General features: G+C 44.6%; 1 protein-coding gene across 4 annotated transcripts in view; it reads left to right on the forward strand.

The window, feature by feature from the left end:
* Positions 1 to 6288: 6288 nt before the first annotated feature.
* The window catches only part of LOC149444794 (triple functional domain protein), a 455657-nt gene continuing 447041 nt past the window's right edge, over positions 6289 to 14904 (forward strand). For 3 of the 4 annotated variants that reach the window (XM_089654524.1, XM_089654525.1, XM_089654526.1), the window contains exon 1: positions 6291 to 6831. In XM_089654524.1, the coding sequence (XP_089510650.1) occupies positions 6684 to 6831 (148 nt within the window). In that variant the 5' untranslated portion in view covers positions 6291 to 6683. Of the gene's footprint in view, positions 6832 to 14904 lie in introns of all 4 variants that reach the window. The other variant, XM_089654527.1, reaches the window with a different exon arrangement.

A 14904-nucleotide genomic window follows, 5' to 3' on the forward strand; every position in this document is an offset into this window, starting at 1 on the left:
ACTGAGGTGCCCACAGGCAGTTGGGGCTCGGGATTATTTCCCCCTGGAAAACCAGAGGGGCCCAGTTCCTCCTGGTTTGAACAAATCTACCTTGTCTGGCCAGGGGCCAGGGAGGCAGAAAGTCCGCGGAACAGTGCCCCCTGAGTGGTCGCCTCAGGGGTGCTCTTAGTAGCACATGGGGATGGGATCCCATGTGTGAAACGTGCACATGGTCACTGATCCAAACACTTTTCCTGCACTGCACCTTTTAGGGCTAGGCCTTTTGGCTAAGTCCAGGGCAATTTTTATGCTACAGGCCTCAGGGCCTAGCCAGTGCACAATTGCATGGCCACTTTTTTGTTTTTACTAATTTATTTAATTTATTTTTTCTCCCACTGTTTGTCACTTTTCACTTATGTGTGTGTTTTTTTTCCTCACGGACGGTAGGGTGTGGGTCCTCGGGCCTACCCTGAAGTCTAGGGGGAGGATGTGTGGCCTTTTGGTTCCCTCCTCCCCTGTCCCTAGGGGGTTTCTCTTCAGGAGAGCCCTCTTACCAAGTACTTGGTAGCTGGCTTAGACTAGCCACAAGGAAAGGGGTCCGCTAGGCCTTTTGGCTAGGTGGACCACATTAGAACTTTAGCCCCTGTCAGGAGCTTCGTGCCCCGGGGGATCAGGGTAGAGGTCCTACCCCTTCGGGGGGTGGACAAAGCACACTCCTAAGTGCACTTTTTTGTGTTGGTTTTGCACTAGCACGTTTTTTGTTCACTTATGGGTTTTCGTTTTTCGCACTTCCGCGGACTTAAAAGAAATAAAAAAAAACTTGTTTGGCGGGCGGCATTTTTTTTCATGCCAGACGATGTTCATCGTGATTGAAGTTGGATCTACTTCAGGGGACATTTTTTGTTTGTCTTTTTTAATAAGGTACTTGTCAAACACAGTGTTTGTATTTTAATTACTTTTGACACTTTTTAGTGTCACATGGAACATATAAAAGGATGTAAAAGGACACTACTGAAGTCGCTCCGACATTAAAAAGGTTCCTGTACTACTTCAAGGCGATTTCTATCCGACTTGTGCTCATAGACTTTAATGGAAGTCGCCTCCTAGTCAGATGCTCATCTATATTGATGTGATTTGGATGTGATTTGGATCCAACATTACAGGACATTACATTCTCACTGGCCACAGGAAAAGTCACATAGCATGAAGGTCTCTACAAAGTTGCATCAAAACAGTACTCAAGATGCCAGCAAATTGCTAAGAATTTGCCTGGCAAAGTCACACCGTAGGTCACAGTAGTGTGAACCAAGCCTAAATGGTACTGAACTGAAGACAGATGTGCAAACTGATGTAATCTGATCTGATTTAAATTCCACATATACTGTATGTAAATGGATAGAAAACTGGCTAAAAAATCGTATTCAGAGAGTAGTGGTTAATGATTCATTCTCTGAATGGTCTAGGGTTGTCAGTGGTGTACCCCAAGGTTCAGTGTTGGGACCCTTACTTTTTAATATAGTTATAAATGATATAGGGTCTGGGATTAAAAATCCCATTTCAGTCTTTGCAGATGATAGCAAGCTGTGCAGTGGAATAACATCCTTACAGGATTCTTCAATTTACAAGCCGACCTCAATGCACTGTTTAATTGGACAACTATGTGGCAAATGAGGTTTAATGTTGATAAATGTAAGGTTACTTGGGGGCTAAGAAAATTCATGTATCATACATACTAGGGGGGTACAACTGGGGGGAATCAATGGTGGAGAAGGATCTGGGAGTTCTGGTAGATCACAAGCTTAATAATGGCATGCAATGCCAAGCTGCGGTTTCTAAAGCGAGCAAAATCCTCTCTTGTATTAAAAGAGGTATAGACTCCAGAGAGAGAGATATCATATTATCCCTGTATAAATCATTAGTAAGACCTCATCTGGAATATGCAGTTCAGTTTTGGGCACCAATTCACAAAAAGAACATTGGGGAACTCTCTCTGGCTTGATATAGCCCAACCGTTGAGATTCGACCAGCCCCTCTTGTCGTTATAAGATTTACATATTATTTTCTTTTTCTTTTTTCCTGTCGCGGTCCCCCTGGAGCCCTTTTCTTTGGTTTTTTTTTGTCTCCTTTCTCTTTGTTCCTCTTTCCTTCTGTTTAGTCTGTCTTTACGATATTTGTGCTGATTGTGATTTCTGCCTTGAGTATCGTACCAGCAATACTATATCCATATGCTGGACTCCATCGGGAGCCCAGAATATAGAGTATCAATATGCATTCAGTGAGGCTTCATTTTCCATCTTTCCCACCTTCTGTATGCAGATATAGTGACAACTTTTTCTTTTAGATTATTATGTCATTGGTCTCTGATGAATAATACAGTATGTACTGATGGAAAGACAAAAAAATAAACTTCGTACACAAGTGCCGTATATAAAAAAGGAAAACAAAACAATAATTTGCAAAAATGGTAGACATTTGCCTACCATTTTTGCAACTTATTGTTTTGTTTTCCTTTTTTATATACGGCACTTGTGTACGAAGTTTATTTTTTTGTCTTTCCATCAGTACATACTCTATTATTCATCAGAAAACTTGTATGTTTTATTTCTGTCGGTCAGTGCATCTGTTTTTGACAGATTCTCTGATGTTATCTATTCTGCAATAAAATTCTTTGTAAAACAACATTGGGGAACTGGAGAAAGTACAGAGCAGGGCAACCAAACTGATACGAGGCATGGAGGAGCTCAGCTACGAGGAAAGATTAGAGGAACTGAATTTATTCTTTCTTGAGAAGAGGAGATTAAGGGGAGATATGAGCAACATGTATAATACATCAGTGGTTCATATAGTGAACTCGGTGTAGAGCTATTCACCCTGAGGTCATCACAGAGGACAAGGGGGTACTCTTTACTTCAGGAGGAAAAGAAATGTAATCTCCAAACACGGAAAGGTTTCTTCACAGTGAGAGCTGTGAAAATGTGGAATAGACTCCCGCAAGAGTTGGTTCTGGCCAGCTCAGTGGATTGCTTTAAAAAAGGGCCTGGATTGTTTCTTGGGTACACAGAATATAACTGGATATAACATTTATAGGTAAAGTTGATCCAGGGAATATCCGATTGCCTCTCGGGGGATCAGGAAGAAATTTTTTTCCCCTGCAGGAGCAAATTGGACCGTGCTTTGCTGGATTTTTTTGCCTTCCTCTGGATCAACTGGGTAAAGGATTATAACTTTTTTTTTTTAATGGTTGAACTGGAGGGACTTTTGTCTTTTTTCAGCCAGACTATGTAACTATGTAACATATGAAAAGATGATTCACCATAAGAGCTGTGAGGAAGCAATGTGAAGTCTTCTCACTGCTTATATTAATCCCATTTTTGCCGACAAATGCGCCACAACCATGGGGTTGGTGAGCACTAAAAGTAAAAATGTGGCTCAACTGTGCATTTTTACCTTTCACCTCCCCAATTGCACATGTAAATGAAGCCTAAATAAATTTTTTTAATATTGTATTTGTAATTAGTTGTCACTCTTTTACCATCCCCGAAAGTCAGAAGCTATGGTTGGACTACGCTCACATCGTAGATGTGTAATATTTAGGACTGGATGGGACATGTTGTGTTTGGTGGCCAGCTTTTTTTGTACAGGTCAGTGCTCATTGTGATTGATGTTGGATCTACTTCAGGGGGCTTTTTTTTTTCTTTTAACTGCTTCCCGACCGCTCTATAGCAGAAGTACTGCTACAGGGTGGCAGGGATGAGCAAAATCACTATATATATGTGATTTTGTATTTCCGGGTAGGGGGCGTGCATGCTCCCTACCTGCGCCGCTATTGGCTCCTTGGCATGTCAATCACCGGGTTCTGTCCGCCGATCCTTGGTGGAGTTGACAGAGGAGAGGTCTCTATGTAAACAACAGAGATCTCTCACTTGTCAGCATGAACAGTCTTTGTATTGCTTTGCACAGCACAGCCAATACAAAGCAGCTTGTTTCCCTACTAAAACACACACAGCACACAGTTAACCCTTTGATCGCCCTAGATGTTAACCCCTTCCTGTCCAGTGTCAGTGGATCAGTTATTAGCACTGATCATTGTATTAGTGTCACTGATGTCAGTGGCAGTTAGTTCCCCCCAGTGTCAGAATTAGAGATGAGCGAATCGAACCAGGCGAAGTGGAATTCGTTTCGAATTTCAGGAAAAATTCAATTCGCGGCGAATCCGAATATTAGCATACTTCGGGTGCGCGAATCGGATTTTTCCCGATCAGCCGGCAAAAGTGTCCCTGCAGAGAGCTCCGCTATTTCTGACAGTTCCTTCACATGTACAGCGGTTGAAACATTGTATCTATTTGTTTCCATTTAGGATACAGATGTTTTTATTCGGAAATAGATACAATGTTTCAACCGCTGTAAATGTGAAGGAACTGTCAGAAATAGCGGAGCTCTCTGCAGGGACACTTTTTGCTGTACTGGAATACTTCTTCTTTTCATTCTTCTTTTCATTCTTCTTTTCATTCTTCTTCTTCTTTTCATTCTTCTCATTCTTCTTTTCTTCTTCATGAAAAGAAGAATGAGAAGAATGAAAAGAAGAATGAAAAGAAGAAGGAAAAGAAGAAGAATAAAAAGAAGAATGAAAAGAAGAAGAATGAAAAGAATGAAAAGAAGAATATTTTCATTCTTCTTCTTTTCATTCTTCTTCTTCTTTTCATTCTTCTTCTTTTCATTCTTCTTCTTCTTCTGAGGATGAGGATGAAGAAGAAGTAGGATGAAAATAAGAAGAATTCCAAGCCGGCAAAAAGTGTATCTGCAGAGCTCCTCTATTTCTGACAGTTCTCTGACATTCACATTTACAGCGGTTGAAACATTGTATCTATTTGTTTCCATAAATGGAAACAAATAGATACAATGTTTCAACCGCTGTATGGAGTGAATGTCAGAGAACTGTCAGAAATAGCGGAGCTCTGCAGATACACTTAGCGGAGCTCTGCAGATACACTTTTTGCCGGCTTGGAATTCTACTTATTTTCATCCTACTTCTTCTTCTTCATCATCATCCTCAGAAGAAGAAGAGGATGAGGATGAAGAAGAAGAAGTAGGATGAAAATAAGAAGAATTCCAAGCCGGCAAAAAGTGTATCTGCAGAGCTCCGCTAAGTGTATCTGCAGAGCTCCGCTAAGAAATAGCGGAGCTCTGCAGATACACTTTTTGCCGGCTTGGAATTCTCCTTCTTCTCATCCTTCTCCTTCTTCTCATCCTTCTCCTTCTTCTCATCCTTCTTCTTCTTCTCATCCTTCTCCTTCTTCTCATCCTTCTTCTTCTTCTCATCCTTCTCCTTCTTCTCATCCTTCTCCTGCTTCTCATCCTTCTCCTTCTTCTCATCCTTCTCTTTCTTCTCATCCTTCTCCTTCCTCATCTCCAAGGGCATTTAAATTAAAGGTACAGTGTTCTGCACTAATATAAAGGCTCTCTGAAGCCTAGAAACCCTTTTTATAAGTTAAATTCGCAGCGAATAAATTCGCATCGAATCGAATTTCTTCCTCAAATTCGGCGAATCAGCCGAATCGAATTTTTGAATAATTCGCTCATCTCTAGTCAGAATGCTTGCAATAAGTCACTGATCGTCACCATTACTAGTAAAAACAAATGTCAGTGTATTTATACCGCCGTTTGTAGACACTATAACTTTCATGTAAACCAATTAATTTACACGTATTGGGATTTTTTTAAGCAAAGACATGCAGCAGAATACATTTTGGCCTAAATTTATGAGGAAATTTTGTTTTTAAAAGTTTTTTACTGGATATGTTTTATAGCAAAAAGTAAAAAAATAATATTTTTTTACAAATTTGTCAAGTCTTTTTTGGTTTATGAAATAAAATAATAAAAAGTGCACAGGCGATCAAATACCACCGAAAGCTCTAGTTGTGTGAAAAAAGGATATAAATTTCATGTGGGTGAAGCGTTGCATGACCGCGCAATTGTCAGTTAAAGTAACGCAAAAAAAAAATGGCCTGGTCGGGAAGGGGGGTAAATCCTCTGGAGGGCAATTGGTTAGGACTTATCAGAAACTGTTTTTTATTTAGCACATTCTATCCTGGACCCCCATGTTGGTTGAACTGGATGGACTTGTCTTTTTTTTTTCCCAAGCACATGAACTACGTAATCCTGCGATGGACGGTATCCGTTGAAGTTGTAGAAATCCAGCGACAAGGCGAAATATTTTGCCAATCTCAGAGAGGAAATGGATTCGGCTCGGTTCGGTCTCGCGAGAGCGTAGTGTTGATTTGCACAGCAGCATTGCGCTTAGCCTCCAAGCTCCGCCTTCTTTATTCGCCGCAGCCGCCGCCTGAAAATGTGTCTGCTGCTGTGGCCAAGCCGTGATTTCAGCCCGTCCTCCCCTCTCCTGGCACAGCGCTTTGTTTGGTGACAGCTGTCTGCAGTCCGGAAGACGAGAAATGCAGCGCTTTCTCCTCGGTGTGTGTCATCGCCTGCCGGGGAAGTAGTGGGCTCTTCCTTCGCTGTGCTCGGAGTCCATTTTCCTGGATGTATTGGATTGCTATGAATGGAGCCTGCGCTGTAGAGGAGATGGATGATGTTCGTTAATAAGGCCGTGTTCGGTGACGAGGGACAAAAGGCGAGAAGCAGAGACGTCGTGTGACACGGGCTCGGCCAATCTTTCCTTTCCTAGCAGCGAGCTCCTGTGATTCAGGATGAGTAATTCCAGCAGCCTGAACCCATGTGTCCCGGCCAGCACTGTCAGCTCCAATGCCATAGCCGCGGGCAGCAGCGACGGCACCCGGGACGGAATGGACGAGACAGCCAAGGACTCGGCAGATATCAGCGCTTTCTACAGATCGGGTGAGCTCTGTCGGAGGGGAGTGTTGGTTCGGTGACACAAGAAGTGTGTTCATTCATTGTGGGCTCAGAGCGGCTCCTGTCATGTGCGGCCTGCTCAGCCTGTACGCGGCTCGGGGGGGTCCATCTTTACAAGCTGGGCGTGTGATCGGCAGCTGATAGGTTCTCCGCTGCTGGGATCGCAGGCTCCTCCGGCCTGTTGTTAGGACGACGCATCATGTTCGTACAGTATGATGTAATGTGTGAGGGGGAGACCTGATAGGGCAGTGCTGACAATGTAAACAAGTGCATCCTTGAGGGAAACTGCATCAGGTGGGGGGGACTGTGCATCAGTTGGGGGAGACTGTTCCTCCATGGGGGGGGACTGTGCATCAGTTGGGGGAGACTGTTCCTCCATGGGGGGGGGGGGGGGGATGGGACTGGGCATCAGTTGGGGGAGACTGTTCCTCCATGGGGGGGGGGGGGGGATGGGACTGGGCATCAGTTGGGGGAGACTGTTCCTCCATGGGGGGGGATGGGACTGTGCATCAGTTGGGGGAGACTGTTCCTCCATGGGGGGGGGATGGGACTGTGCATCAGTTGGGGGGAGACTGTTCCTCCATGGGGGGGGGGGGATGGGACTGTGCATCAGTTGGGGGGAGACTGTTCCTCCATGGGGGGGGGGGGGGGATGGGACTGTGCATCAGTTGGGGGGAGACTGTTCCTCCATGGGGGGGGGGATGGGACTGTGCATCAGTTGGGGGGAGACTGTTCCTCCATGGGGGGGGGGGGATGGGACTGTGCATCAGTTGGGGGGAGACTGTTCCTCCATGGGGGGGGGATGGGACTGTGCATCAGTTGGGGGGAAACTGTTCCTCCATGGGGGGGGGGAGGGACACTGCATCAGTTGGGGGGAAACTGTTCCTCCATGGGGGGGGGAGGGACACTGCATCAGTTGGGGGGAAACTGTTCCTCCATGGGGGGGGGGAGGGACACTGCATCAGTTGGGGGGAAACTGTTCCTCCATGGGGGGGGGGAGGGACACTGCATCAGGTGGGGGGAAACTGTTCCTCCATGGAGGGGGGGAGGGACACTGTGCATCAGGTGGGGGGAAACTGTTCCTCCATGGAGGGGGGGAGGGACACTGTGCATCAGGTGGGGGGAAACTGTTCCTCCATGGAGGGGGGGAGGGACACTGTGCATCAGGTGGGGGGAAACTGTTCCTCCATGGGGGGGGGGGAGGGACACTGTGCATCAGGTGGGGGGAAACTGTTCCTCCATGGGGGGGGGGGAGGGACACTGTGCATCAGGTGGGGGGAAACTGTTCCTCCATGGGGGGGGGGGGAGGGACACTGTGCATCAGGTGGGGGGAAACTGTTCCTCCATGGGGGGGGGGAGGGACACTGTGCATCAGGTGGGGGGAAACTGTTCCTCCATGGGGGGGGGGGAGGGACACTGTGCATCAGGTGGGGGGAAACTGTTCCTCCATGGGGGGGGGGGAGGGACACTGTGCATCAGGTGGGGGGAAACTGTTCCTCCATGGGGGGGGGGGAGGGACACTGTGCATCAGGTGGGGGGAAACTGTTCCTCCATGGGGGGGGGGAGGGACACTGTGCATCAGGTGGGGGGAAACTGTTCCTCCATGGGGGGGGGGGAGGGACACTGTGCATCAGGTGGGGGGAAACTGTTCCTCCATGGGGGGGGGGGAGGGACACTGTGCATCAGGTGGGGGGAAACTGTTCCTCCATGGGGGGGGGGGAGGGACACTGTGCATCAGGTGGGGGGAAACTGTTCCTCCATGGGGGGGGGGGAGGGACACTGTGCATCAGGTGGGGGGAAACTGTTCCTCCATGGGGGGGGGGAGGGACACTGTGCATCAGGTGGGGGAAACTGTTCCTCCATGGGGGGGGGGAGGGACACTGTGCATCAGGTGGGGGGAAACTGTTCCTCCATGGAGGGGGGGAGGGACACTGTGCATCAGGTGGGGGGAAACTGTTCCTCCATGGAGGGGGGGAGGGACACTGTGCATCAGGTGGGGGGAAACTGTTCCTCCATGGAGGGGGGGAGGGACACTGTGCATCAGGTGGGGGGAAACTGTTCCTCCATGGGGGGGGAGGGACACTGTGCATCAGGTGGGGGGAAACTGTTCCTCCATGGGGGGGGGGAGGGACACTGTGCATCAGGTGGGGGGAAACTGTTCCTCCATGGGGGGGGGGGGGAGGGACACTGTGCATCAGGTGGGGGGAAACTGTTCCTCCATGGGGGGGGGGAGGGACACTGTGCATCAGGTGGGGGGAAACTGTTCCTCCATGGGGGGGAGAGGGACACTGTGCATCAGGTGGGGGGGAAACTGTTCCTCCATGGGGGGGGGGGAGGGACACTGTGCATCAGGTGGGGGGAAACTGTTCCTCCATGGGGGGGGGGGGGGAGGGACACTGTGCATCAGGTGGGGGGAAACTGTTCCTCCATGGGGGGGGAGGGACACTGTGCATCATGTGGGGGGAAACTGTTCCTCCATGGGGGGGGGGGGGTACTGTGCATAAATTGGGGAAGCTTTTCCTCTATGGGGAAAACTTCCATTTTTTTTTTTTTTTTTTTTTTTTTCATCTGGATGCTGAAGAGAAGATCAGAAAGGATACGTTGGCTGCGTTTGGTAAAACATCCCAGTGGGGGGCTAATCTCTGAATTGCTGTGTAGGCTTGGAGACCATTGGCAGCAACTTGTTTGTGATTGGTAAGCTCTTCCCTTACTTAGGCCCCTTTCACATGAACGTTCCAATCTGGTTGGACTGGAGATGGGCAAAACATTTGACGCTTAAGATGTTCCCTCATCTTATACTGCAGAGTTGCCCAAACTGGAAGGGTAGGCGGTGCAGCTCTTGTCGAATTGGGGAAATTCAACAATAAAAAATGGTGCAAATGCCTAGTGCAGTGTCTGCTGCACTTGATTAAAGCGGAGCTCCACCCAAAAGGGGAAGTTCTGCTTTAAGGCTTTGTCCCCTGCATCTCGTTAAGGTTTCACATCTTTTGGGGAGCGGGTACCCAAATGTGACAGGTTTCCACTTCCTGTGTGATCTCCTAAGCGACCGGAAGTTGTCTTTCCCCCCTCCCTCCCCGTAGTCTTCTGGGACACGTGACAGCACTACTTGCACACGCGCAGTGGGCACCCGGCTGTGACAGCTTGCGGCTTCACAATCGGGTGCCCACACTGAAGATGCTGGCAACGGGGAGCGAAGACGGCCAGTGAAACCAGCCATCGTGAGGACACTGCTGGACCGAGGGACAGGTAAGTGTCTGTATTTTAAAAGTTGGCAGCTACTGTTTTTGTAGCTGCCGAATTTTTTTATTTTTTTAAATTCAGCTGGAATTCCGCTTTAAGTAGAGCAAATAAAAATATATTCACGTGCCTGATAGGCTAAAGGCATTTAAAACACACAAGATATGCAATGCAAGCGTCCGCTAACCAACTCCAACTTGTAAATGGATGACATATTTAAGGGAACTGCCCCCTTCTTCAGAGCCATGGCTAGTTTCCCGAAATGCGTCATATAGCTCAGCCATCCATTTACAAGTTGAAGTTGGTTAGCAGATGATTGCATTTCATGACTTGTGTGTTTCACATGCCTTTAGCCAATTGGGCTTGTGAGTATATTTTTATTTGCTTTACTTAATAAAGTGCTGAAGATAATGCACTCTTTCTGTTTTTTTTTTTTTTTTTGGCAGACCCGATTGGAACCTCAATTCTCCTCTATGGAGCGGTGGGTGTAAACAGACGTGTCTGTTTAACCACTTGCCATCCAGAGGATTTACCCCCCCCCCCCTTCCTTACCCGGCCTCTTTTTGCTACTCGGCGTTGCACTAATTCAACTGATAATTGCGTGGTCATGCAATGCTGCACCCAAACGAAATTTGTCCTTTTTTTCACACAAATAGAGGTTTCTTTCGGTGGTATTTGATCACCTGTGCACTTTTTATTTTTCACGCTATAAACAAAAAAAGACCAAAAATTCTGAAGAAAAATTATATTTTTTACTTTCAGCTATAAAAAATATATAGTAAACTCAGTTGGTTATAAATTTAGGTTAAAATGTATTTTGCTACATGTTTTGGTAAAAAAAATATCCCAATAAGTGTATATTGATTGCTTTGTGTGAACGTTATAGCGTCTGCAAACTATGGTATAGATACTGCAATTTACTCCTGAAATTTATGTCCTTTTTTCACACAAATAGAGCTTTCTTTTGGTGGTATTTGATCACCTGTGCACTTTTTATTTTTGGCGCTATAAACAAAAACATTTTTGAAGAAAATAAATTTTTTTTGAAAAAAACATTTTCTCATTTCGGTCATAAAAAATATCCAAAAAAACTAGAATTTCGTTATAAATTTAGGCCAAAATGTATTCTACTACATGTTTTTGGTTAAAAAAATCCCAGTAAGTGTACATTTATTGCTTTGTGTGAAAATGATAGCGTCTACAAACTATGGTATAGATAATGGAATTTACACAGCATTTACTTTCTGACTTCCCATCACATTTCATGAGGTGCTAAAATACCAGGATAGTACAAACACCCTCAAATGACCCCCTTTTCTTAAAGTAGACACCCTAAGCTATCTGCTGAAAGGCATATTGAGTCCATGGAAGATTTATTTTTTTTCCACAAGTTTCTGGAAAATGACAAACATTTTTTTTTTTTGTTTTACACAAAGTTGTCATTTAAATGTTTTTTCTTTCTTGCACAAGCCATGGGTATATGTGGAATTACACTTCAAAATACATTCTGCTACTTCTACCGAGTATGAGGATACCACACATGTGAGACTTTTTGGGAGCCTAGCCACATACAGGAGCCTGAAATCCAATGACCACTCTGAAAGCCTGAAGGTGCGTAACTTCCTCATTTCACTTCCTCAATACCTATCACAGTTTCGAAGGTCCAAGCATGCCAGGATAGCACCAAAGCCCCCCCGAATGACCCCTTTCTGGAAAGTTGACTCCCCAAGGAATTTAAAAAGAGGCATGGTGAGTATTTTGCAGATCTCATTTTTTCTCACAAGGTTTTGAAATATAAAAAAAATGTTTTTGTTTTTTCTTCATTTTCCAAAAACTTGTGGCAACAAATGAGATCTGCAAAATACTTACCATGCTTCTTATCAAATTCTTTGGGGTGTCTACTTTCCAAAAAGGGGTCATTTGGGGGGGGTTAGGTGCTATCCTGGCATTTCAGGGCCTCCGAAACTGTGATAGGTAGTCTGGAAGTGTAATGAGGAAATAAAGCCTTTTAGAAGCCTGAAGGTGCTTATTGGATTTTGGGGTCCTGTACTTGGCTAGACTGCCAAAACGTCTCACATGTGGTACCCCCATACTCGGGAGAAGTAGCAGAATGTATTTTGGGTCGTAATTTCACAAATACAGTGGGGATCGAAAGTTTGGGCACCCCAGCTAAAAATTTGTATTAATGTGCATAAAGAAGCCAAGGAAAGATGGAAAAATCTCCAAAAGGCATCAAATTACAGATTAGACATTCTTGTATGTCAACAAAAGTTAGATTTTATTTCCATCATTTACACTTTCAAAATAACAGAAAAAAAAAAATAGCGTCTGCAAAGGTTTGGGCACCTGCAGAATTTATACTGCCCCCTTTGCAAAGCTGAGACCTGCCAGTGTCATGGATTGTTCTCAATCATCGTCTGGGAAGACCAGGTGATGTCAAACTCAAAGGTTTTAAATGCCCAGACTCATCTGACCTTGCCCTAACAATCAGCACCATGGGTTCTTCTAAGCAGTTGTCTAGAAAACTGAAACTGAAAATAGTTGACGCTCACAAAGCTGGAGAAGGCTATAAGAAGATAGCAAAGCGTTTTGAGATGTCAATATCCTCTGTTCGGAATGTAATTAAGAAATGGCAGTCATCAGGAACAGTGGAAGTTAAAGCAAGATCTGGAAGACCAAGAAAAATTTCAGACAGAACAGCTCGCAGGATTGTGAGAAAAACAATTCAAAACCCACATTTGACTGCACGATCCCTCCAGAAAGATCTGGCAGACACTGGAGTTGTGGTACTCTATTCCACTATAAAGAGATACTTGTACAAATATGGTCTTCATGGAAGAGTCATCAGAAGAAAACCTCTTCTACGTCCTCACCACAAAAATCATCGTTTGAACTTTGCAAATGAACATATAGACAAGCCTGATGCATTTTGGAAACAAGTTCTGTGGACCGATGAGATTAAAATTGAACTTTTTGGCCGGAATGAGCAAGGGTACGTTTGGAGAAGAAGGGGCACAGAATTTAATGAAAAGAACCTCTGTCCAACTGTTAAGCATGGGGTTGGATCAATCATGCTTTGGGGTTGTGTTGCAGCCAGTGGCACAGGGAACATCTCACGAGTAGAAGGAAAAATGGATTCAATAAAATTTCAGCAAATTTTGGATGGTAACTTGATGCCATCTGTGAAAAAGCTGAAGTTAAAGAGAGGATGGCTTCTACAAATGGATAATGATCCTAAACACACTTCGAAATCTACGGGGGGATTACATCAAGAGGCGTAAACTGAAGGTTTTGCCATGGCCTTCACAATCTCCTGACCTCAACATAATTGAAAATCTATGGATAGACCTTAAAAGAGCAGTGCGTGACAGACAGCCCAGAAATCTCAAAGAACTTGAAGACTTTTGTAAGGAAGAATGGGCAAAGATACCACAAACAAGAATTGAAAGACTCTTGGCTGGCTACAAAAAGCGTTTACAAGCTGTGATACTTGCCACAGGGGACAGTACAAGATATTAACTCTGCAGGGTGCCCAAACTTTTGCAGACGCCATTTTTTTGTTTTCTGTTATTTTGAAAGTGTAAATGATGGAAATAAAATCTAACTTTTGTTGACATATTATAAGAATGTCTAATCTGTAATTTGATGCCTTTTGGAGATTTTTCCATTTTTCCTTGGCTTCTTTATGCACATCAATACAAATTTTTAGCTGTGGCGCCCAAACTTTCGATCCCCACTTTACCCATAGCATGCGTGAGCATTAAATCATTTAAGTGACAATTTTGTGTTTAAAAAAAATAATAATAATTTTTGTTTGTCATTTTCCAAAAACTTGTAAAAAAATAAATTCTTCTATTGATTCAACATGCCTCTCAGCAAATAGTTTGGGGTGTCTACTATCCAAAAAGGGGTCATTTTGGGGGATGGGGGTGTTTTATGCCCAGCATTAGAAGTTTATGCCACACATCATTCACTCTTCTAACCACCTGAAGACCGAGCCTTTTCTGACACTTTTTGTTCACATGAAAAAAATCAGTCTTTTTTGCTAGGAAATTAATTTAAACCGCAAACATTTTATATTTTTTTTTAAAGCAGACACCCTAGTGAATCAAATGGTGGGTACTACAATTTTTTTTATGGCACATAGTACTCGCGCAGCTATTTTTCAAACGCAATTGTTTTTTAAAAATACACTTTTTTTACTTTTAATGCACAAAAACACACTATTTTGGCCAATTATTTGGTAAAATATAAAAGATGAGGGTATGCCGAGTAAATAGATACCAAACATGACATGCTTTAAAACTGCGCATGGCCCGTGCAATGGTGACAAACTGTATACGTTTTTAATATCCATAGGCAATGTTTAAAAGCCTTTACAAGCTGCCATTTTAGATTTACAGAGGAGGTCTAGTGTTAGAATTACTGCCCTTGGTCTAATGTTTGTGGCGATACCTCACATGCATGGTGCCACTGCTGTTTCCATACTGGCACAGGGTCAATGCTCATGAACGCAAGTGCGGGGGGCGAGGGTACTTTTTTTTTTTTTGATCACTTTTAATGCTATCACAGGGAATGCAAATATCCCCTATAACTTAAATGGGCATTGTCATATATTCTTTTTTGAGAAATCTGGGGTCTATCAGATATCTCCTCTGCCCTTACATTATCTAATCAAAACAAAATCGGTGTGATCAAATGCTTTCCCAATTTACAAATGGTTCTGTTTATATCCTGCGAAACTGAAGTGATGAAATGCTCGTAGCTTCTGATTTCTTAGACTATAGAGATGATTTGCACCATTCTGGTCTCCAAGCAGCT

This window comes from Staurois parvus, unplaced genomic scaffold (genome assembly GCF_062004578.1).
Source record: "Staurois parvus isolate SC_StPar_1 unplaced genomic scaffold, SC_StPar_1.0 ptg000772l, whole genome shotgun sequence".
NCBI lineage: Eukaryota > Metazoa > Chordata > Amphibia > Anura > Ranidae > Staurois > Staurois parvus.